General features: G+C 39.1%; 1 protein-coding gene and 1 non-coding gene across 2 annotated transcripts; one reads left to right on the top strand and one right to left on the bottom strand.

Annotated features, from left to right (window-relative positions):
- Window positions 1-237: 237 nt before the first annotated feature.
- Window positions 238-7,055, bottom strand: LOC141706144 (PH, RCC1 and FYVE domains-containing protein 1-like). Its single transcript, XM_074508955.1, has 10 exons — window positions 6,948-7,055; window positions 6,419-6,793; window positions 5,506-5,592; window positions 4,930-5,019; window positions 4,687-4,773; window positions 4,483-4,593; window positions 2,072-4,135; window positions 1,840-1,986; window positions 1,032-1,426; window positions 238-657 (listed from the first exon to the last, which is right to left on the bottom strand). The coding sequence occupies exons 2-10, from the start codon at window positions 6,464-6,466 to the stop codon at window positions 438-440; spliced, it is 3,249 nt and encodes a 1,082-aa protein (XP_074365056.1). The 5' UTR covers window positions 6,467-6,793; window positions 6,948-7,055; the 3' UTR covers window positions 238-437.
- Window positions 7,056-21,245: 14,190 nt separating this feature from the next.
- LOC141709545 (small nucleolar RNA R71) lies at window positions 21,246-21,352 on the top strand. Its single transcript, XR_012570115.1, has one exon. It is a non-coding gene; the product is annotated as a small nucleolar RNA R71 (small nucleolar RNA).
- The last annotated feature ends 599 nt before the right edge of the window (window positions 21,353-21,951 follow it).

Below are 21,951 nucleotides of genomic sequence, written 5' to 3'. Positions count from 1 at the left end.
TCTTTTTTTCTGAACAAATCTAAGAACCTAATGGATGGAACTCCTCCCTAAACTTTTATTCATTTTCTTCTAAGTTATCATTTTCGGGGTATTAAAATTCCTATATCTTTTATTAAATATTTTCCATATATATTTTTAAACCAAAAACATTAAAAAATATTATGTAAGATTATATTTTATTATGAAAGGTTCAAATGCCAAGGCTGTAATATATAGATAGGCATCGGGCAGTTGAGGTGGGTGAAACCAGCTGAAGTCAATATCATATCATTCTTGGAAGAAATTGGACGTCTATACCATTTTTTTTGGATATTTGAGTTGTCCTATACCAGAAAAACTCCTACATTTGTCTCTGTACAAAATTTTACTAAAGGCTTGCATCCAGCATTTTGATTGCTGGAATCAAAGCTAATAAAACAAAAGTAAAGTTAAGAAGATTAACTTTCATCATTTTCCTGGGAAGGGTGTGATGAACTTTCACCATTTTCCTCGGAAGGGCGTGATGAACTTTCACCATTTTCCTCAGGAGGGCGTGATGAACTTGTTGATGACTCGCTTGTAGTAGTAATATTCTTTGAAGCGCTATACTTCTTCAGCAGTCTATCTTTATTTGCCTTCCACCATTCCTCTGCCTGTTGCTCTGCAAACTTCTTTTTGCTGTAGTAAACAACAAATTAGTAACTTTTATAAGGATTTCGTAGCGAAACTTGTAATTCTTTAAGATTGATATTCATAATTCTTTGCAAACAACACTGTGACATTGGCATACTCACTCTTCCTATCAGTAAAAATGTTGCATAACATGTTTATATCAAAAAAAAAATTTATCTAATATTAAAATGTTATAGCCTCGTATGGAAAATGTGATATAGGTCGTATATTTACATCACAGAATTTTCAACACGATATTTGGAAATATATTTATCGACTCATATTGATAAATATTTGACAATGATATGAAATGTCTAATGTCAAGTTCATGTGTGCAACCAGGAGCAGCTAAAAAGTACAAGAATCAATAATTACGTAACCTGAATTTGACTCGCTTGAAAATCTTAGCACCATTTCCCTGTTGAATGAGAGTAACATATACACCAGGTTCAAACTGCTCTATAACTTCCTTTCGTCCATCAGCGGAAGCAGGTTTAGATCTTGATCCACTTGTGCTTGCTCCACCGTCTTTTGATGATCCATTACTTTCATGTGCAGCATTGTCCAATTGCTTTTCCATTTTAAATTCACTAATAGAAGCAGTTTTGGAATGTTTATTGCGGTGGCTAGACACATTGTTTTGTGGTGAAGTACAATAAGATTCAGACGCTTCAGCGGCACTGGTATTTAAGAATGTTTCCACCATATCTTGTAGTAATTTGAAGCTTTCACTCTCAAGAATTTGATGCGGGGATTTCTCAGAGATTACTTTCAGCTAAAATTAAAAACAAAAGAAAAAAAAAACAAGTTAGCTGAAAACTTGTTTATAAGTATATCTTATACAAGGACTCCCTATTTTAAGAAAGTGGCATATGCTCAAACACTTCATATAAAGAATTCGCTGGTTTGCATGAATATAACTTCTTCTTTTTTGGGGAAAGGGGGGGTTTAATTAAAAAAAAATCTATTTTTTTATGAAATTTTGAGAGAAGTATTTTCAAGTAGAAAAAGGTTCCTCTTTTTTACATGGGAAGTCATTTTCCCTAAACTTTCAAAAAAACAAACACTAAAAATCAGGAAATTGTACGTATTTTTCGTGAAACAAATTGAGCCGAATTTATCAATTTTGAGTGGATCCTCCCTGTTAGATATAGTAAGAAAAAAGTTACTAGGAAATACTAAGATTACCTCGTCTCTGATGCTCATCACAACCTCTGTAGCAGAATTGCATTTGGATGATTTCACTGTAGCTAACTTTTTAGCCTCTTGAACATACTTTTGTAGTTTTCTAACCTCTGCATCTTGGGCATCACTTTTTTGCTTTATATTTTTAAGCTACAATTCAGAAATAGGAATATCAGGCAACTAATCAATGTTGTGCATCAATAAGAGAAGTACATGACAAGGAAAAAGTTAGTACTTGGATTTGCAATTTGTTAACTTCCTGGCTTAAAAGCTCGTTTGTCTTCTTCAAACTATCGATGACACCCCTTGAAAATACCGGAGTAGCAGAGCGTGGAGGACTTGGTCTCCTAGAGTATGGTGAACTAGGTCTCGTGTTAGAAGTAGACCCAGATGAAGGCACAGATGGAGGCAGGCGGTATGGAGGAGTTGGAGGCTGAGGTGCTGCTGGAAACGAAGGCTTCCAAGTAGATTGAAGAGAACTAAGTGAACTTGGAAAAGCTACATCTTTTAGCTGCTGAATTGCTGGAACTTGTGAGGTTCGGACTATAGAAAAAGAATCAGCTGAGCTTCCAGTCCTGCCCGACTTTACCTCATGGTACTTCACTGGTTCTGTGGTAGGAGAGAGAAGAATCCTTGACATTCTAGATGGCCTAACACTTTCTGCTATTCGATGGGAGGCAGTTGTTTTCCTACTGAAATTAGAGGCACCACCAGTCTCTTCAGCTTTTTTAAGTTTTGAAAAGCAAGAGTCACAGACGCGATGAGGTTTTCCAGGTGTTGGAGCTAATGCTGCCTTCAAAGCTTTTTTTGAACTACAAGCATGACAATGTACCAGTCCGCAATTATAACAGTTGTGCCTCTTTCTAGTAAAACCAAAAGCTTGACGACAACCGGAGCACACTGATTGATCTGATCCAGATATCCACTTATGAACGCATATTGTTGCTGTATAATTTGAGCCGCATGAGATACTTCTAACGTGTTTGTCCTTTAATGCTTCAACCAATATAGGAGTATTCCGATCTTCTAAATCCCCATGTCCTAATCTCCCATTTGCACCTCTTCCCCATGTAAATACCTCACTTCTTGATGTTAGGACACAAATATGATAATCACCACAAGCTATATCTTCAACAAATTCTCCTACCAATCTATCTTGTACCAAGCAAGGTGACTTTCCATCAGACTGAGGATTGCCTAGTTGGCCATATGTAGGACTACCCATAGTGAAGACATGACCAGATGTAGTTAAGCCGACAGTCAAATTATGTCCACATGCTAGCTGAAAAAAATTATAGTCAACCAACGAAGATACGCATGTTGGAAGTAGGTAAGAATCCTTGTTTCCATGACCTAATCGATATTTATCACCATCGCCCCAGGTGAACAATTTTCGAGATGAAACATTTGAACCAGACTGGCTATTCATCTCTACGATGGCTGCAGTATGCCATACTCCACAGGAAACTTTAATAGTCTTACATCCACCTAGTGACTGAACCTCTTTCGGATATGGAATGCTTTCTCGATCACCATGACCAAGTGCACCGAATGTTCCATCACCAAATGTAAACAATTTTCCATTAGAAGTAGATACTGCCGAATGCCAGGTGCCACATGAGACAGATACAACTTGAAGTCCTTCCAAAGGACCAGAAACTCTTTTAGGTACCCAGTGGCTTACATCACTGCCATGACCAAGAAGTCCAGCATTATGCACACCATCACCCCAGGAATATAAGTCACCAGAAGTAGATACAGCACATGTATGATACTCACCACATGAAACAAAATCAACGTTAATAACGGCAAGAAATTCTACAAGTTTAGGACGACCAAAATTCTTTTCAATTCCATGACCAAGTCTACCTCCAGATTCTTCACCCCAAGTGAAAACCTCACCTTGCCTCGTAACAAGGGCAACATGGCGTACACCACACGCTATTTGGAGGACATCAAGTACTACATTCGACTCTAAAGTCTTAGGAATTAGCACATCACTTTTTGTAGATATTGTTCTCTCAGATCCATCAGATAAAGCACCATCAGACCAGATTTCCCCCCACACAAACACATCACCTAGTGATTCTATATCATCTGGTCCAGAACCTTGACTTGAACAACTGGGAGTGCTCGAGACACTAATTCGGAAACCATCTGCACCACTCGTTCTTCCTTGCATGCTTGGACGTTCATACCCAGCATCTGAACCGTAATCAACAGAACTTCTGCTACTAATACTAGGAGTGTAATCTAATGTTGAAACAAAAGTATTCTTATCACTAAAAGCATCATTTATCTGCAATGTTGACAAGAAAAAACTAGATTAGATATCAAAAAGTCTACAATCACTTAGAACCAAAAGTAAATAGTTATCCTAAATGAGCAACATTTTATGGGTCTAGCATCATTAAAAAATTTGGATGAGTTATTGTCATTCAAAGTTACTCAACATGTTTCCTACAGATTGATAAAGAGGACTCTAGTAAATGTATGGCACGTGGTGCTTTGTAAAACTCTGGCACATTATTTGATTGTGAAAGCCATGCCATCAGTATTGCAGTTCCAACAAAACTTACATGCGAAAAATAATTAAACGCGGTGCATGAAGATAAAGCAATTTAAAAATTAAAATATATAATTTACATCTGAAATATCACTCCTGGTGCGTCTACTACGAGTCTGAGTCTGACCAGTAGATATTAAAGCTTTTAGGCCTGCAAGCCACACGTCTACCTCAACTTTGTCCTTGCAAATCTATGAATTAATAAATGATCAAAGATTAAAAATTCGGTGAAACAAATTCTAATTGAGAGTATCATAAAATGCTAAATAGAGACAATCACTCACCAGGTCCAAAGATCTTTCACCGTTGTTAAATATTAGTGAAAAAGACAAGTACTCCTTTTCAGGGCGATGATATCGTTTAAAAACAGGCTGCAACAAAAAAAACACAAGTTTTTCTTAAAAAAATCTTAACTTGTTAAAAACTTTGAAAGAAGTATTCTGGTGCTGTAATTTTCTATTGTAGGGGGGGGGGGTGGGGAAATTATGTAACATATAGTATCACCCTCAACAGAGGTGCTAACTCACGGTTCTCTGCCCAGGTATAATCCTTGTGACTCTAGATAACTTTAGGTTCCTTTCTTCTCCGTGAGAGTACCAAATGAGAGTGGTTTCGTCCTATGAAAAAAAACACAGATCCTAAGCATCATGTTGCTTGGGTAAAGATATCTCCGAGCCTTATAGAGGCAATGATTGACTTGAATATAAATATATAACGTAAAGTGAATAAATTCATAAACAACATGGTTACAAATTTAAAATGATAGCTCAACAGTATCAAGTTGATAAAATTACTGACGGTGAAAAATGGCTTCTACAAATATTGTACAAAAAGTTAATTTCTTGTACAGATGTAATGTACCTGCATTTTGTAAAAGATAGTGAATCCTACACTAGCTGCTAAGCCAAATGTTGCATTAAATTTTATTTAAAAAAACTGCAATGTGATTGATGTCGCAGAAAAAATCATCTTTAAAAACTACGATAGGTGCCTTTTGCCTCTTATAAGAGGGTAATTAATCAAAAACAAAATACCCTCCATGTTACTTGACATGGTAATGTTGAATAAATGAGAATCTAATGGAAGAAACTGATATAACTCACAGCAGAAATTCTGAATGGACAAAACTTAGGCTTCCCCTTCCGACCATACTTAATTAACTGAGTGCCCTTTTTTAATGCAATTAGTGCCTGAAATAATATAACAAGAGGCGAACAATTAGACTAAAAGAAAACTTCTGAGACATCGTAAAGTAAAAGGTTGACAGCTATTGGAAAAAGAAGGGTGAAATTAGGATCTTTCAACATGCTTTGAGTATCATATTGTTCTGACATGTAGACTCTCCAGGTTCATCATCTTTGTGACTATTCAAAGTTGTTTATACAAGTGTTTCCTTCAAGCATAGAAAATTGGAGGTCATAATACTAAATAGTGCAAGCCGCATGTCTTCAATATCTTGTATTATAGTCTAGTCAAGGGTAATGCTCTGTTAGGAGATACGATTCAAAAAAATTCGTAATTTATTAAGTAAATTAATATGCAATCAACAACATGGGCAATGAATGACGGGATCTACTTTACTTTGAAGTGAAGGAAATGCAAATCAATCCGCCACTGAACTCTTCATAATTGGTAGTATCGCTAGTAATTACTTGAATTTTATTCATCTGGTATCTACAGCATTAGTTTTCATTATTTACTTGAACTTTAGGTTGTGTTGAGGATTTACCTTTCCCTAAACCATGAACAAAGGTCTTTAATTAAAGGCAAATCGAGCAGCCTAGAACACACTAGTTTTTCCTGGGTAGCAACCAAATGTATCGTAAAATTGTATTAGTTCTATTGTTTGCATTGATTGTACTCAAAAAAATGATGCAGCTGTGAGGCCTTATTAACTAACTAATTCTAAGAGGATGAAGCAGAGGTCACATTTTATGTTAAATAGGAATAAAAAGTTAAATGGTGTTCATTGAAGCATAGAAATTGAAAAAGAAAGATAAAAGGAGGGGGGGTGACCTGCTCGACGTCACGGTCAGGATGGCCATAACTAGATAGATCTGCCATTCCATCTGAAACAACTCCTCTTAGGAATTATCAACTGGAGAAGAAGAAGGGATTTCTTCTTCAATATCATCCGCATAGTCATCATAATAGATGCCAATATTGGAATTTGATATGGCCTATCATGCATCAACTATAAATATAAACTTTGTAAATCTACTCTTCAATTATATATATGTTCGAAGAAACAAAATGTCAACACTATTATATATGATCAATCTCTGATTTGAGCAGCTAATTCTTGATCCAAACCAAATATTTATACATTCAAAACAACACAAATCCAGTCTAATCACAGGCCTTGCATGTCTCCAAAATTTATGTAGCCTCCTGGAAATTTGTTGGAAAAAGAAAAATCAGTAAATTTGATGTTGCTGTCTCTAATGATGATTATTTTGTAATGTGCACAAGAAAAAATTGGGTTGGCATGCATGGAGGACACGTGTTTGGAACTGATAGATAGTCTGGGGTTCTTGAAAATTACCTGGAAATCCCTGATAGTAAAATGATAAATATGAGATAGGGAGAAAAATATAAGTTGAAAACCAGAGAGAGAGAGAGAGAATGGTTGTGTTGCAAAATTAGGTATGGCCATCAAATAAGGAAATGGAAAGGAGAGGCTTGAAATTAGGGTTGAGAATTATTAATTATATATATGTCTCTGATTGTTCTGTGGCACACTGTGTGATATCTATAACAGTCCTACCAACCTGTCATATATAATTCACCTAGTTGAAAATATTAGCCATGCTGTTTGTTTACTATAAAAAAATAAACAATAAATATAAGTTATTTTATGTTCTTAAGATTATTTTTTTTCTTTGACAAAGTCCTCTTAGTTGTTTAAGTGTTGTGTTATGTAAAAAAAAATCTATAAACTAATTCTTAAAATTCTATTAGAATATGAGTTCCTACAAAGATAGGTATTTTCCAAAAGACAAATAGAAAGCATTGAGAAAAATTGTGTGTTCCATAGGAATGGTATAAAATTATTTAAATGAGTTCCGAAAAAGGTATACATTCATGCTCCTTCCTAATATTGTAATATGTAACAAATAAAAAGGTTCAAAAATATGACCACGAGATGTTAATTATACCTCTATTATATTTACAGTTAAGTAAATTATAAATAAAATACAAACAACAATAAAATAATAAAATACCACAAACATATATATATATATATATATATATTAATTCCAAATTTTGATGCAGGCATGGAAACAATATCAACTGTGTCATGAGCACGAGCTCTCTCTTTTACATAGTGGTATCTTCCATGGCCGAGCATCTAATTCTAACTCATTTATCTAGCATTGCATAGTGTCATGTCTTCTATGGACTGGACTGAGCTTCTAAATAACCCTGCAAGCTTATTTATCTAGCAATTTTTTCTTGTAAAAGACGAAGTAGTTTCTGGCCTCTTCAGCAGTGTGATTATTTGTTCCAAGTGTATCCTTTCCCCCTGATCTGTAAGCTTTATTATTTTCAGTTGCAGTCTTGAATGTTTTGAAACTTTCCTTTGGCGCAAGTTGCTTCGATAATCAACAATCTGACCCATTTTTCTACTAAAATCAGATTATAACTACTTTTATATGATTTTTCTTTAACTTTCTATAACTAAGATCAGATTTAAAAGCAAAGACTTGTACCTCAGTATATTCTATGACAATTTCACATGCCCCGCCTGTGTTAAAAGCCGAAATTGCAACCTAGAAATAGAAAAGAAACATAAGAACACAGATACATTAAGTCAGGTAAATAAGGGCTGCTGTAGCCTGTAGGGTAATATGCAGTAAATGGATATAATACTTAAGGTTTAGGTCAGTGAATCCTCCAAATTTAAGCATGCTATATTTTGGGATTTGGTGAACAGCTATAACCTATCATATAGCGACTAAAAGCCACCAACTACTTTTAATGGAGCATACCATGTATATTGAAGTATTTCAGATTGAGATATGTTCATATATAAAGTCATGTATCAAGAGAGCAGAATAATAGCCTCAGAAACACATGACTCTATATTTGTATTTTATAAGTGATAACTCCGGTGAGCGGGCGGCTCCGTCCGACGGCGTCCCTGGACCTTCTGTGCGCGGATGAGGTGTAACTGCTGGTTGGGCGCCTGCAAAACAACACCGGAAGGGGGGTTTGGCTCCCACGGCGCCTCCGGTGTAAGAATAAGAACAGGGCCTTGGAGAAGATGAAGGTGTATGTAAGTAATGTAAAGGCTGCTGTGTGTGTGTGTTTATGAATATGTATATATGATGGCTGCTGTGTGTTTATGAATATATGAGAGTGTGTGAGTGTGCAAGAGTCAATATTTTCCAACCCCTAAACCCTACAGCCTTGGGGGTATATATAGCCCCAAGGTAGGGTTTAGGGGTAGTTACCTCCAAATCTGGGCCGTTGGATCTTGGGACCAGAGGGCGCCTGGCTTGGGTGGATTGCTTACACGTGTCCAGGGGAGGACCACCTCCAGAGTGTCCTAACGGCCTTCTGACACGCGCCGTGCTTTCCTGGTGTGTTGGTTGTTGATAGCTGTCATAGTCACGTGCCCACGTACCCTTCCTTGGCGGGTTGTGGGATGTGAATGTGTTTGCTGGGACCCCCCTCATGGTGGTCTGAGTCCAGATCCGGATCCGGGTAGGCATTAGGTCTGGGCTCCGGGTTGGATCCGGATCCGGGTCATGGGATGGGCCCGGGCCTGGTCTCTCCATTTGATTGTTCTGGGAGAGGGGGTCTCGGTCCATCGATCGAGCCTGGTATCTTTTCGATCCGGATCCGGGTAGGCATTAGGTATGGGCTCCGGGTTGGATCCGGATCCGGGTCATGGGATGGGCCCGGGCCTGGTCTCTCCATTTGATTGTTCTGGGAGAGGGGGTCTCGGTCCATCGATCGAGCCTGGTATCCTTTAGATCCAAGTTGAATCCTAGCCGGGTCTCTTATACCCTATCATTTGCCCCCCACTCCCTTATGCAGATTTTCTGGATGAGGGAGTAGATTAGAATTACGTAGTTGCCTTGGAGAAAAATTTCTGCTCCTGGTTGCCCCCCAATCTGGATCTGGTGTAATGGATACCAATCCGGTTTAAGGTAGAATAGTTGCTTCAGAAAAATTTCTGCTCCTGGTTGCCCCCCAATCCGGATTTGGTGTAATGGATACCAATCCGGATTAAGTAGAATTATTCATAAAAATTTCTGCTCCTGGTTGTTCCCCAATCCGGATTTGGTGTAATGGATACCAATCCGGATTAAGTAGAATGGTTGCTTTAGAAATGCATCTGGTTGATAATGATCCAGATTATTGCTATTGATCCGGGTCCTGGGCTGTGGAATTTGAAAAGTTTGGGATTTGGAAACGGTTTTGCTCATTTTCCCCCTTTCGAATTTGAATTTTGGGCAGTTACTCCCTAGAAACCCGCCCCACGATCATTGAGGGGTTTAAATGTGCTTTAATATTCGTGTATATAAAATATAAATACATGGGCAAACCAAGAGGTTTTTTGCTTTTTGGTTTTGTAACTGATTTGCCAGCCAGCCATACCCTGCCACGTGGCAGGGGCTGTTTATTCTCCAGGGCCTATAAAAAGCCGGTTTCTTCTTTCATTTTTTCTTTTATCTCACAAAAAAGATATAAACGAAGCCCAACAGTCTCCCTTTACTTTTGAAGTCTTGCGTTTCTTGCCGGAGATTTCCGCCGTCGTGCCACTGTTCCTTCTCTTTTGGTCGCGATTTGTAAGTTCTTCTCTCCCCCTTTTTAGTCTCTTTTCTTGATTCCTTTCGTTTTTTCTTTAAATTGATGCATGCTCGAGTTTTATATTCCGTTCGTGATTTGGGTGTACAAATCGGCCTCTGTGGTTATATTTTGTGATTGGTGGTGTTGTTTTTGGTTTTCTTTGTTTGGATCTGTAGTTTTTAGCTTTTTTGTTATGTTTTTTGCACGGAAATTGGGTTTTGTGTTCGGGTTTTCTGGGGTTTTTGATTGTGTTCTTCGTGTTCTTGATGGAAATATATGTATGTATATGTTTGCTCTGCATTTTTTTGCTTTTTGATTCTCGAGGTTGCTGTTTGTGGGTTAGGGTTTGTTGGATTTTTAACGCAGCGGGGGCATGGTAAAACACTTTTACACATACAAAATCCAAATAAAAGCATATAAATCGTGAATAAAAATTCGAGGGATCGAATCTAACCTTTTAAAATAATTCGGAGACAACGATCATAGATCCTTAGCAGTTGCTCCTCAAGTGTGAAGCACTCCACCGGTATCCACCAAGAAAACGATGTTAAGGAGGAGGAAGAAGGTGGAGAGAATTGGGTTTTCCAAACTTTTTGGGTTTTCGGGTTAGAATAAAATTAGGGTCTATAATAGTGTATTTATAGACAAAATTTTCAGCTGAAATTTTCCCATAAATATTATTATTATTATCCCATTTATTATTCTCATTAATAATTAAAACACCTTTTAATCATTAATCCTTTTTCTAAACACTTTAGAAATAATTCTCTCTCTTGATTTAATTTCCAAAAATTAAATCCTTTAATTAATAATACTAAGAACTTTTCTTAATTAATTTATAATCAATTAAATCTCATTTAATCAATTATTAAATTTGCCAATTAATTATTTATTTCACAAATAAATAATTATTTAGCCATTATTAATTAATTCCTCCACCCTTAAATCATTCTCTTTTTATGGTGTGACCCTGTAGGTTCAATATTAAGCCGGTAGTAGAAATAAATAATAATAAAACTATTTTATCATTATTTATATAAATTCTCTAATTTATTAAATATGATTAATTAATTAATCACATTTATTCTACATCGTGAGGGATACTTCTCAGCATATCGCGACTATCCGGATAATATGAATTCACTGCTTAGAATACCAAGAACCTATTCAGTAAATAGTTACCGTACAATAAACTCCTTCTACCCTACAATGTTCCGATTAAATACAAGACATGGATCTCGTGTCAAGCCTATCTAATTCAATCACTTGCTTACCATTTATTATGCGTAGTTCTATGCAAATTAGAAACTCCTTTCTAATTTCATTCACTCTGGCCAGAGATTCCTGAACTAGCATAAGTGGATCAGCCTTGAACATTCGCTTCCTTCACTGGAAGGGGTAGATCCTTTATTGATCATACACTATCTTCGTGTATAAATTCCTATACACAGAAGAGCCCTAATAATTGTCTCTGGAGACTAAGAACTAAACCAAAGCATAGTTCAGTGTACACAAGATTACTATGATGACCTCAAGTCTAAGGATACTTGTACAACTATCACTCTGCGAACAACCGCTGACACGTGAGTGAACTCCATCAGTTGTTCAGCTGTGCGAGTCATGTTCAGTGAACTTATTCTATAATAAGCACCTACATACTAGCTATAGTGTCACCACACAAATGTCTATGAGAACAGACATCCTTCATAATGAAGCAAGCATAGTATGTACCGATCTTTGCGGATTATTAATTACCAGTTAGTAATCCTATGACCAGGAACTATTTAAGTTTAGAGTTATCATCTTTTTAGGTCTCACTATTATGATCTCATCATAATCCATAAAAAGCTTTACTCTAAACTATGATATATCTTATTTAAACACTTAAATAGATAGAGCCCGTAATAAAAACAAAACAAGTCTTTTATTAATATCAATGAAATCAAAACAGATTACATAAAAGTTATTCCTAAATCCTAATACACGATTGGACTTAGGACATATTCCTTTCGATCTCCCACTTGTACTAAAGCCAATCACTCTGGTATCTTATACCCATTTTGACGATCAAAGTAACTTTCATAAAGTAGCTGTTAGGGCGAAATCACGCACTAATATTCACGCAAGTATACGCGTTCGCAAGTAATATAGAATACTTTCTAGTTCGTTCCCACAGAGACTCAGCCTAAATTATTGTCTAATTAAACTCACTCACCAATGTATGATTACTTCTCAATGTTAAGACACTAACACTTAAGATTGTTGATTAAATATTAACTACAATTAACTGCTTAATTAATCACTTACTTAACACTTCAAATTATCAATAATAAAACACTCATGAGATCACAACTTCATTACTACTTCCTTCAATAGTCATTGTCATTACCTTTAGCATGTGACAGTGATGATATTAATCGAATAACACGAAACTGATAAAAGCCAACTTTCATTGTACTAATACCATTCTACCAAACATCCACAATTAAGATAGAAGTTGAATAGTCATCAATTATGTTGAGTTCCTATATGTCTACAGAAATTGACAACACAACGATTTAAGCACAAGTTATTCCTTTTGATTACATAGGGCAAATAAAACTGTTAGAGTTACCCACTAATCATGCACAACGTACATGAACCTATGCTAGCATGGCAAGTTCTAAATCTCAAGATCCACCGTCGCTTCACAAGAGATTAACACCCTATCTTACATGTTCGCGACGCACATAAGACGAATACGCACAACCAATACTAGATATCATACAATCATCACACACTAAAGTATTAAACAATTACTAAAGAATTCCATAATAAATCCGTTGCAACCCCATGATCACGATTAGCCCATAATAACACTTATCGTCATCATGGGTTCATATGAAATCATGATAAACAAACACAATAAAATAATAACTAAACTAATTATATTAAAACAGAGTACGTCACAAGAGTAAATAAGTTCATAGTAAGAAAACTAGCATCCAACGTTACAACGAAACAAGAATCACAAGAAAATATGCTTCCTCTTCGTTGCGGTGTGCTAAATCTGTCTTCTTCCTTATCTCCTTCGCTCCTTGCGTAAAAACGCGATCTTCTTCAATCCACACTTGTGAAAACGTCTCAAATCTACTTATATAATAGTCCCATAAAACTCAGATTACATAGAAATGGAAACCAAACAGAAGTAGAAGTCCTGAAATAATATATCTTTTTTCCCGACCCTGCGCGGCCGCTCAGCATAGCTGCGCGGGCGCTCAGCTTCCTGCGCGGCCGCTCAGCATTGCTGAGCGGGCGCTCAGACCTCTACTGGAAAAAATCCTGATTTGCTCCGTTTCTTCGCCGTAATCTACCCATTTCTTTCCTCACGCAATGGTGAACACATGCCAAAGCTTATTCTTGATGATTCCTCCCCCGAAATGCAACTAATACCCTGAAATGCATAAACACTAGAAAAACGTATCAAATACACAAAATACTTGATTTCAAGACACCAATTTAAGCCATTTTAAGACGCTCTAAGTGGTATAAAATGCCACTTATCACACCCCCAAACTTAAATCAATGTTTGTCCTCAAGCGTCACAGACTCAAAAACAAATATAAAACATGCATGAATGCAATCTATATGAAAATGCAGCGATCCCCCTTACTACGATTAACCAACCAAATTGCAACATCTCAACAAATGCAGTTAGACAACTAAAGATCAATAAACTAATGCAAACGGACATACAGCCAGAAACGTGGTGTGTGCAAATGCTTAACAGATATGCTTCGGAACTAGACCAATTATTATGACTCGAGTATCCTCAAGGCAATCACATGATTATACAAAGAATAAAAATTCTAGGCACAAAGTGATATACAACACTACAAGAATTCTGGAGCTTATTACGGAATCGTGCTTTTTATTCACAACACAAATGCTTATTTGACCGTGCAATGAGTGAGGTCCACAAAAGACTTATACAATAGTATCCATGTAACGAGCGTTAGGTTAGCGGATCCCAGACTCTAAAAGCCTTAGGTCACTAGGCACAAAGTCCCCTAAGAACTTAATAACTCGAATACCAAAGAGCCCACTCTTGATCAATTATGCATAAACTAAATTTTTTTTTTATAACTTCTGAGCAAGTGCGTTTCGCTCCATCTTGCTCAACCCTAGACTACTCGCACCATATGCGAGCCGGCTACTAGCCATTTGACGCCTAGCCACAACTAGCAACAAATTCTATTTTTTTTTTCTCCAATTTTTTTTTCTTTTTCATGCCTTTATCACTAAGAACCTATTATCGAATTCTAAGCATAATAATTAGATTGACCTCGAAAACAACCAAATCATAACAACAATCTAGCCCTTACGCATTCTCTAAGACTTAGTGGAATTACAAGTGTTTCTAGCATGCATATCAACCTACACGACCTAATATCACTTTAATGCTATCACTACACTCGCATCAATATCACAATTCAGTCGATCGATCATTGCAAAAGGGATCATGGCAAATGCATGAGCTACGTGACATGATAAAAAATAAAAGCTATATATATAAAAAAAACTATATGGCCTAAATTATGCAACTATATGAACTAAGCTATCATGAATATGCAGCTATATGACACACACACAATATTTCTTAACTACCACCCCCAAACTTAAAATCTTCACTATCCTCAGTGAAGGTAGTAGAAAGGAACACAGGGTATACCTACTCGGAGTCATCATCATCATCACCCTCAGTAGGTGGAGTATCAGGCGGCGGGTATGCAGAGTCCCCCCCAAAAACTGACCACTGGATATCAGCTCCAAGGCCCCGAAAAGCAGTCCCTAACGTAAGGGTGAGCTCCTGAGCAAACCTGCTCTGCGTCTCATACATGGCATCCATCCGCCGTGAAAGCCTCCTATACTGAGCATCAGCCAACCCAGCACCCTCCTGAGCTCTCGAAGAACCAGCCTCATCACGCCTTGGCCTAGCCATAGTAGCACCTCGTGCTGGACGCCCTCCTGGAAGACGATAACCCAGCCCATGCTCCTCAGGCTCACCACCGGTCCACTCCTGCATCCCATTCAGCGTCCCAGAATCAATCGGAGCTGCCGGCAACTGCAACTGCTCATGAGCCGGCCAGTTCACTCCCACTGCTCGGCATAGCTTCATAACCGTCGATGCATAAAGGACGTTCATATGCTTCGCTCCCCTCAAAAACTTTAGAATTCCTTGGTAGATAAACTCACCAAGGTCCACATAGTACTCCTCATTTAGAATTCCCCACAACAACTGTGCTCTCTCAACTGTGACCTCGTGTGCATGCAAAGAAGGCAAAATATTAGCACAAATAAATGCATTCCATGCACGGGTATACCTGTTCATGGCGATCGCCGGAAAGTGACGATACTCATTAGTGCCGGTCCTGAAGGTCCAAACTGTGCCCGGTCGACAGAGAGTCGCACAAATCAAATCCAAGTCAAAATCCTCAGCAGTCTTTTCATTCCAGTTCTCCTCCTCGGGCTTCCTCTCTCGCTGTCCAATCACACGGCGAATCACCGCAGGGTGATAATCAACTGTCAGCCCTCGGACCACAGAAAACCCATTCTTTTCGGCCTTCGCGTTCGCGTAGAACTCGCAAACAACGCTCATCGGTACCGCTTCGGGTGACTCACAAAAAGCTATCCACCCCTTCTCTGCAATCATGGGCAGCAACTCACCATCCCTTCCCGATGGTAAAAACCCTCTCTCCTTTAAAATCGGCTTCCCCAACAGCCTAGTGTACTCCTCCTCCGCGGCTCTGTCAGTTAACCGAGGCCTTGCAGCAGTAACCCTCGATGAATTAGCAGTAGGAACTGTGCTGCTGCTGTCAATAGTGTGTGCTCTCTTGGGTGCCATTGATTCGTGAATAAAAGTGTGTAAGAACTGAGTTTTGGTGCTTGGGAGAGTGTTTAAGTGTAGGAAGTTTGTGGGAGATATGTAGGATAGGTGTATGTATATATAGGGTGTGGATTAGATTAGGGTTTGGGAATTAAGGGTTAAAATGATAGGGTAGTGGGAACAAATCGTGGGTTTATGGGCTACAACTGTTTTTTTTCTGAACTAAAAAAAAATTCTGGCAGGCGACCCCTGAGCGGTCGCTCAGCAATGCTGAGCGGGCGCTCAGGGGGTCACTAGAAAAAAAAATTTCAGCCCATGTTTTCTGATTTTTTTGTGTTTTTAGATAGGTTATTAACTTCTAAGGGTTCCTGTAACAATAATTCATGGGTTGCCTCCCACGCAGCGCTTCTTTTTCGTCATTAGCTTGACGTTTTGTATCCTTCTCAAGTAGTCAACAAAATGGCACTAACCACTTCTCAGTTTGCCATGTCCCCATAGTAGTGCTTCAAACGCTGACCGTTAACCTTGAATGCTTGGTCCGGATCATTCTCAAAAATTTCCACCGCTCCATGTGGAAACACAGTTTTGACAATAAAAGGCCCAGACCACCTCGATTTCAACTTCCCTGGAAAAAGTCGGAGCCAAGAGTTGAATAAGAGAACTTGTTGCCCCGACATAAATAACTTAGGATGTAGCTTCCTATCGTGCCACCTCTTCACCTTTTCCTTATACATTTTGTTATTCTCGTACGCTTGAAGTCGAAATTCATCAAGTTCATTAAGCTGAAGCATTCTTTTCTTACCAGCTGCATCTAAATCCAGGTTCAACTTCTTCAATGCCCAGTAGGCCTTATGCTCAAGCTCCGCAGGTAGATGACATCCCTTACCGTACACCAACTGAAACGGTGACATACCAAGTGGAGTTTTGTATGCTGTTCTGTAAGCCCAAACAGCTTTATCGAGCTTTAAAGACCAATCTTTCCTTGAAGGACAAACAACCTTCTCTAGAATGCGCTTTATCTCTCTATTAGACACTTCCGCTTGACCATTTGTATGCGGATGATAGGCAGTAGCTACTCGATGATTCACATTATAACGCTGCATCATAGAAGTGAACTTACGGTTGCAGAAATGCGATCCTTCATCACTTATGATTACCCGAGGTGTTCCAAACCTTGTGAAAATTTGCTTATGAAGAAAATTTAGCATTGCCTTTGCATCATTTGTCGGTAAAGCTTTAACTTCGACCCATTTTGAGACATAATCGACTGCCAGCAAGATGTACTGATTATTGCAAGATGAGATAAAAGGCCCCATGAAATCGATTCCCCAAACATCAAAGACCTCGACTTCAAGCATCACATTTAATGGCATCTCATCCTTCCTTGACAAATTTCCCACTCTTTGGCAACGATCACACCTTAAAACAAACTGATGAGCATCCTTGAACAAAGTAGGCCAGAAAAAACCTGCTTGCAGAATACGAGCTGCCGTCTTCTCACCTCCATAGTGTCCACCATAAACCGTGGAATGGCAGTCTCGTAATATCCCCTCCGTCTCACAGAACGGGATACATCTCCTGATGATCTGGTCAGCTCCCTGTCTAAACAAATATGGTTCATCCCACATATACCACTTCACCTCATGCAGAAAGTTCTTCTTTTGAGCGGATGTCAAATTAGGAGGCATTACATTGCTGACGAGATAGTTTACAATATCTGCAAACCATGGTTCTTCCTCCTGAACTGCGAACAACTGCTCATCCGGAAAAGATTCATTGATTAACGTCCTATCTTGTGAAGTAGAATCGGGATTCTCCAACCTAGAGAGATGGTCAGCTACTTGATTCTCAGTACCCTTTCTATCCTTGATCTCTAACTCAAATTCCTGAAGTAAAAGCACCCAACGAATGAGTCTCGGCTTCGAATCCTTCTTGGAAACCAGATAGCGAATAGCCGCATGATCAGTGAATACTGTTACTTTCGTACCAAGTAGATAAGATCGAAATTTCTCGAAACCAAAGACTATAGCCAAAAGCTCCTTCTCAGTAGTGGTGTAATTCAATTGGGCCCCATTTAAAGTCTTACTCGCATAGTAGACCACATGGAAGAGATTTTTCTTGCGCTGTCCCAGAACTGCACCTACCGCATAATCACTCGCATCACACATCATCTCAAACGGTTCTGTCCAATCTGGTGCTGTAATAACTGGTGCAGTGATCAAACTCTTCTTGAGAGTCTCGAATGCTGCCAAACATTCATCATCAAATTTGAAAAGCACATCTTTCTCAAGCAAATTGCACAATGGCTTAGATATCTTTGAAAAGTCCTTGATGAATCGCCGATAAAAACCCGCATGACCAAGAAAACTACGGATTCCTTTCACAGAATTAGGTGGGGGAAGATTTTCAATGACTCCCACATTGGCCTTGTCTACCTCCAGACCCTTGTTAGAGACCTTATGCCCAAGAATAATGCCTTCACGCACCATAAAATGACATTTCTCCCAATTGAGCACCAAATTAGTTTCCACGCATCTTTTGAGTACGGTGCGCAGATTATTCAAACATTCATCATATGAATGTCCAAAGACGGAGAAGTCGTCCATGAACACTTCGACATTATTTCCAATCATGTCAGAGAATATAGCCATCATACATCTCTGAAAAGTGGCCGGGGCGCCACATAACCCAAACGAAACTCTGCGAAAAGCAAACGTGCCAAATGGACAAGTGAAGGTAGTATTTTCCTGATCCTCTGGTGCAATACAAATCTGATTATACCCTGAATAACCATCCAGAAGATAAAAATACTCATGACCCGCCAACCTGTCAAGCATCTGATCAATAAATGGAAGAGGGAAGTGATCCTTCCTTGTGGCTTTGTTCAATTTTCTATAATCCATGCATACTCTCCATCCTGTAACTGTTCGAGTGGGGATGAGCTCATTCTTTTCATTTGCGACCACAGTGATACCTCCTTTCTTAGGTACACATTGTACGGGGCTCACCCACGAGCTGTCAGAAATAGGATAAATGATGCCTGCATCCAGCCATTTCAGAATTTCTTTCTTCACCACCTCCTTCATGATGGGATTCAGTCTTCGCTGCTGTTCCACAGTTGGCTTACTACCTTCCTCTAGCAGAATTTTATGCATACAATATGAAGGACTTATCCCTTTGATGTCTGCTATGGTCCATCCAATAGCCGATTTGAATATTATCAAAATCCTTAAAAGCTTGTCTTCCTCACTACCTGAAAGGTCAGATGAAATAATAACAGGTAACGTAGATGAATCACCTAAAAAAGCATACCTCAAGTGTTCAGGTAATGGCTTGAGCTCCAAGGTAGGTGCTTCCTCTATTGATGGTTTGAGCTTTCCTTCAGCATTCTTAAGGTCAGAAGTACCAAGAGATTCAAACGGCATGTCCAGCTTTCGCTTCCAGGGAGAAGCGTTCAGATATTGTAATTGCTCATTGCCATCTTCATCATCGTTGTCAAAATCCCCCATTAAGGCCTTTTCCAATGCATCAGACATTAGCATGCGATCGAGTTCCGAAGTAACCGCAGAATCAATCACATCCACTTTTAAGCACTCCTCATCTTCTGTAGGGAATTTCATTATCTTGAATACGTTGAAGGTCACATCCTGATCTTGTACCCACATAGTAAGTTCACCTTTTTGAACATCTATCAAGGTACGGCCAGTAGCCAAGAAAGGCCTTCCCAAGATTATGGGAATCTTCTTATCTTCCTCAAAATCCAGAATAACAAAATCTGCAGGAAAGAAGAGCTTATCCACCTTGACGAGCACATCCTCCACTATGCCCCTTGGGTAAATAATGGAACGATCAGCCAATTGTAGAGACATGTATGTGGGTTTTGGATCAGGCAGATCCAGCTTTTTAAAGATCGACAACGGCATCAGATTAATGCTTGCTCCCAAATCACAAAGGCACTTGTTAAAGGTCAGATTGCCAATGGTGCAAGGAATGGTGAAGCTTCCTGGATCTTTCAGTTTTTGTGGTAACTTTTGCTACAGAACAGCGCTGCATTCTTTCGTGAGAGCAACGGTGTCAAGGTCATCCAGTTTCACCTTCCTTGAAAGAATACTCTTCATAAACTTTGCATAACTAGGCATTTGCTCCAGAGCCTCAGCGAAAGGTATATTGATGTGAAGTTTCTTGAACACCTCCAGAAACTTCCCGAACTGTCTATCCAGCTTTTGTTGCTGCAATCTTTTATGAAAAGGTGGTGGAGGATAGAGCTATTTCTTCCCTGTATTAGCCTCAGGCAGAGTGTGTTCAACAGTAGTCTTCCTTGGTTCCGCCGCTTTCTCCTTTTGCTTAGATTCTTCATCTGTAATTTCAGCTTCTTCTTTTGCCTTTTCAGCATCAGCAACTTTTCCAGACCTTAAGGTAATAGCCTTGACTTGCTCTTTAGCTTCCTTCCTGCCTGGTACTTCTGTGTCACTGGGAAGGGTGCCAGGTTGACGATTGAGCACTGCATTGGCTAATTGACCGATTTGATTTTCCAAGGTCTTGATAGAAACCGCCTGACTCTTGCATAACAGCTTAAGTTCCTCAAAATTAGCACTAGTAGGTGCAGCTGTACTTCCCTGTTGAGGATATGATTGCCTTGTAGCATACTGCTGTGGTTGCTGAAATCCAGGTGGGTTAAACTGTTTACTCACTCCTTGCTGATATGGTGGCTGAATAGCATTCTGATTATTCCCCCAGCTGAAATTTGGATGATTTCTGTTGTTAGGATGATAGGTCGCTGGCACAGGCTGCTGTTGTCGCTGATAATTATTCACATACTGAATAGATTCGTTGACAAGAGAACACTGATCCGTAGCATGAGAACCTGCACAAAGCTCACAAACCATAGCTATTTGATTAACTCCATATGTAGCCAGAGAATCAACCTTCATTGATAGCGCTTGGAGCTGGGCTGCAATAGCGGTGGCTGCATCAACTTCCAGAATACCTGCTATCTTGCCTGACGTCATCCTCTGAGTTGGGTTTTGATGCTCATTTGCAGCCATCGTCTCTATAAGATTATACGCCTCAGTATAGCTTTTAGCCCATAAGGCGCCTCCAACTGCTGCATCGAGCATGGGCCGAGATTGGGCCCCCAAACCATTATAGAAACCCGTGATCACCATCCAATCCGGCATTCCATGATGTGGACATTTTCTCAACATTTCCTTGTAGCGTTCCCAAGCCTCGCACATAGATTCTGTAGGTTGCTGCGCAAACTGAGTAAGAGCACTCCTCATAGCAGCAGTCTTTGCCATCGGATAAAACTTCACCAGAAACTTTTGCGCAAGATCTTGCCATGTAGTGATGGACCCAGCTGGTTCAGAACGTAACCAGTCTTTAGCCTTGTCCCTCAGTGAGAATGGGAAAAGCCTCAACTTGATAGCCTCATCAGTCACGCCATTATACTTAAAAGTGTTGCAGATCTCGACAAAATTCCTTATGTGCATGTTGGGGTCTTCAGTTGCCGCTCCTCCAAAAGAAACAGAATTCTGCACCATCTGAATAGTGTCCGGCTTGATTTCAAAGGTGTTAGCTTGAATAGCCGGATGAAGGATGCTTGACTAAATGTCATCAATTTTAGGCCGAGAAAAATCCATAAGAGCTGGATCAGCTTGAACAATACGATCTCCCATGTTTACTGGTTCTTTCCGCTCAGTTCCTGAATCCGAATCCTCAAAATCTAACTTCTCCGGAGTTCGTCTGTCTCCTCAGCTGTATCTAAAGTCCTCTTGCGAGCACGAGAACGAGTTTGCATAAACGCTTGCTAAAGTACCTGAAACACAGCCGGAAACAATAATTAACTACTACGTCCTAATCACTGAGTCCTAATGACCAATGA

Source organism: Apium graveolens, chromosome 2 (assembly GCF_009905375.1).
Source record: "Apium graveolens cultivar Ventura chromosome 2, ASM990537v1, whole genome shotgun sequence".
In the NCBI taxonomy this organism is placed as follows: Eukaryota; Viridiplantae; Streptophyta; class Magnoliopsida; order Apiales; family Apiaceae; genus Apium; species Apium graveolens.
The sequence above is the reverse complement of the archived record's forward strand: the minus strand, read 5'-3'. Positions and strand labels throughout refer to the sequence as shown.

What these genes read in the sequence shown, in the direction of transcription:
- LOC141706144 (XM_074508955.1), bottom strand. Translation starts at nt 6,466, where the DNA reads ATGGCAGATCTATCTAGTTATGGCCATCCTGACCGTGACGTCGAGCAG. An exon ending in TTATACCTGGGCAGAGAACC is followed by an intron (nt 4,774 to 4,929) that starts GTGAGTTAGCAC and finishes TTTTTGTTGCAG; the next exon opens with CCTGTTTTTAAACGATATCA. An exon ending in TGATGAGCATCAGAGACGAG is followed by an intron (nt 1,427 to 1,839) that starts GTAATCTTAGTA and finishes TTTTAATTTTAG; the next exon opens with CTGAAAGTAATCTCTGAGAA.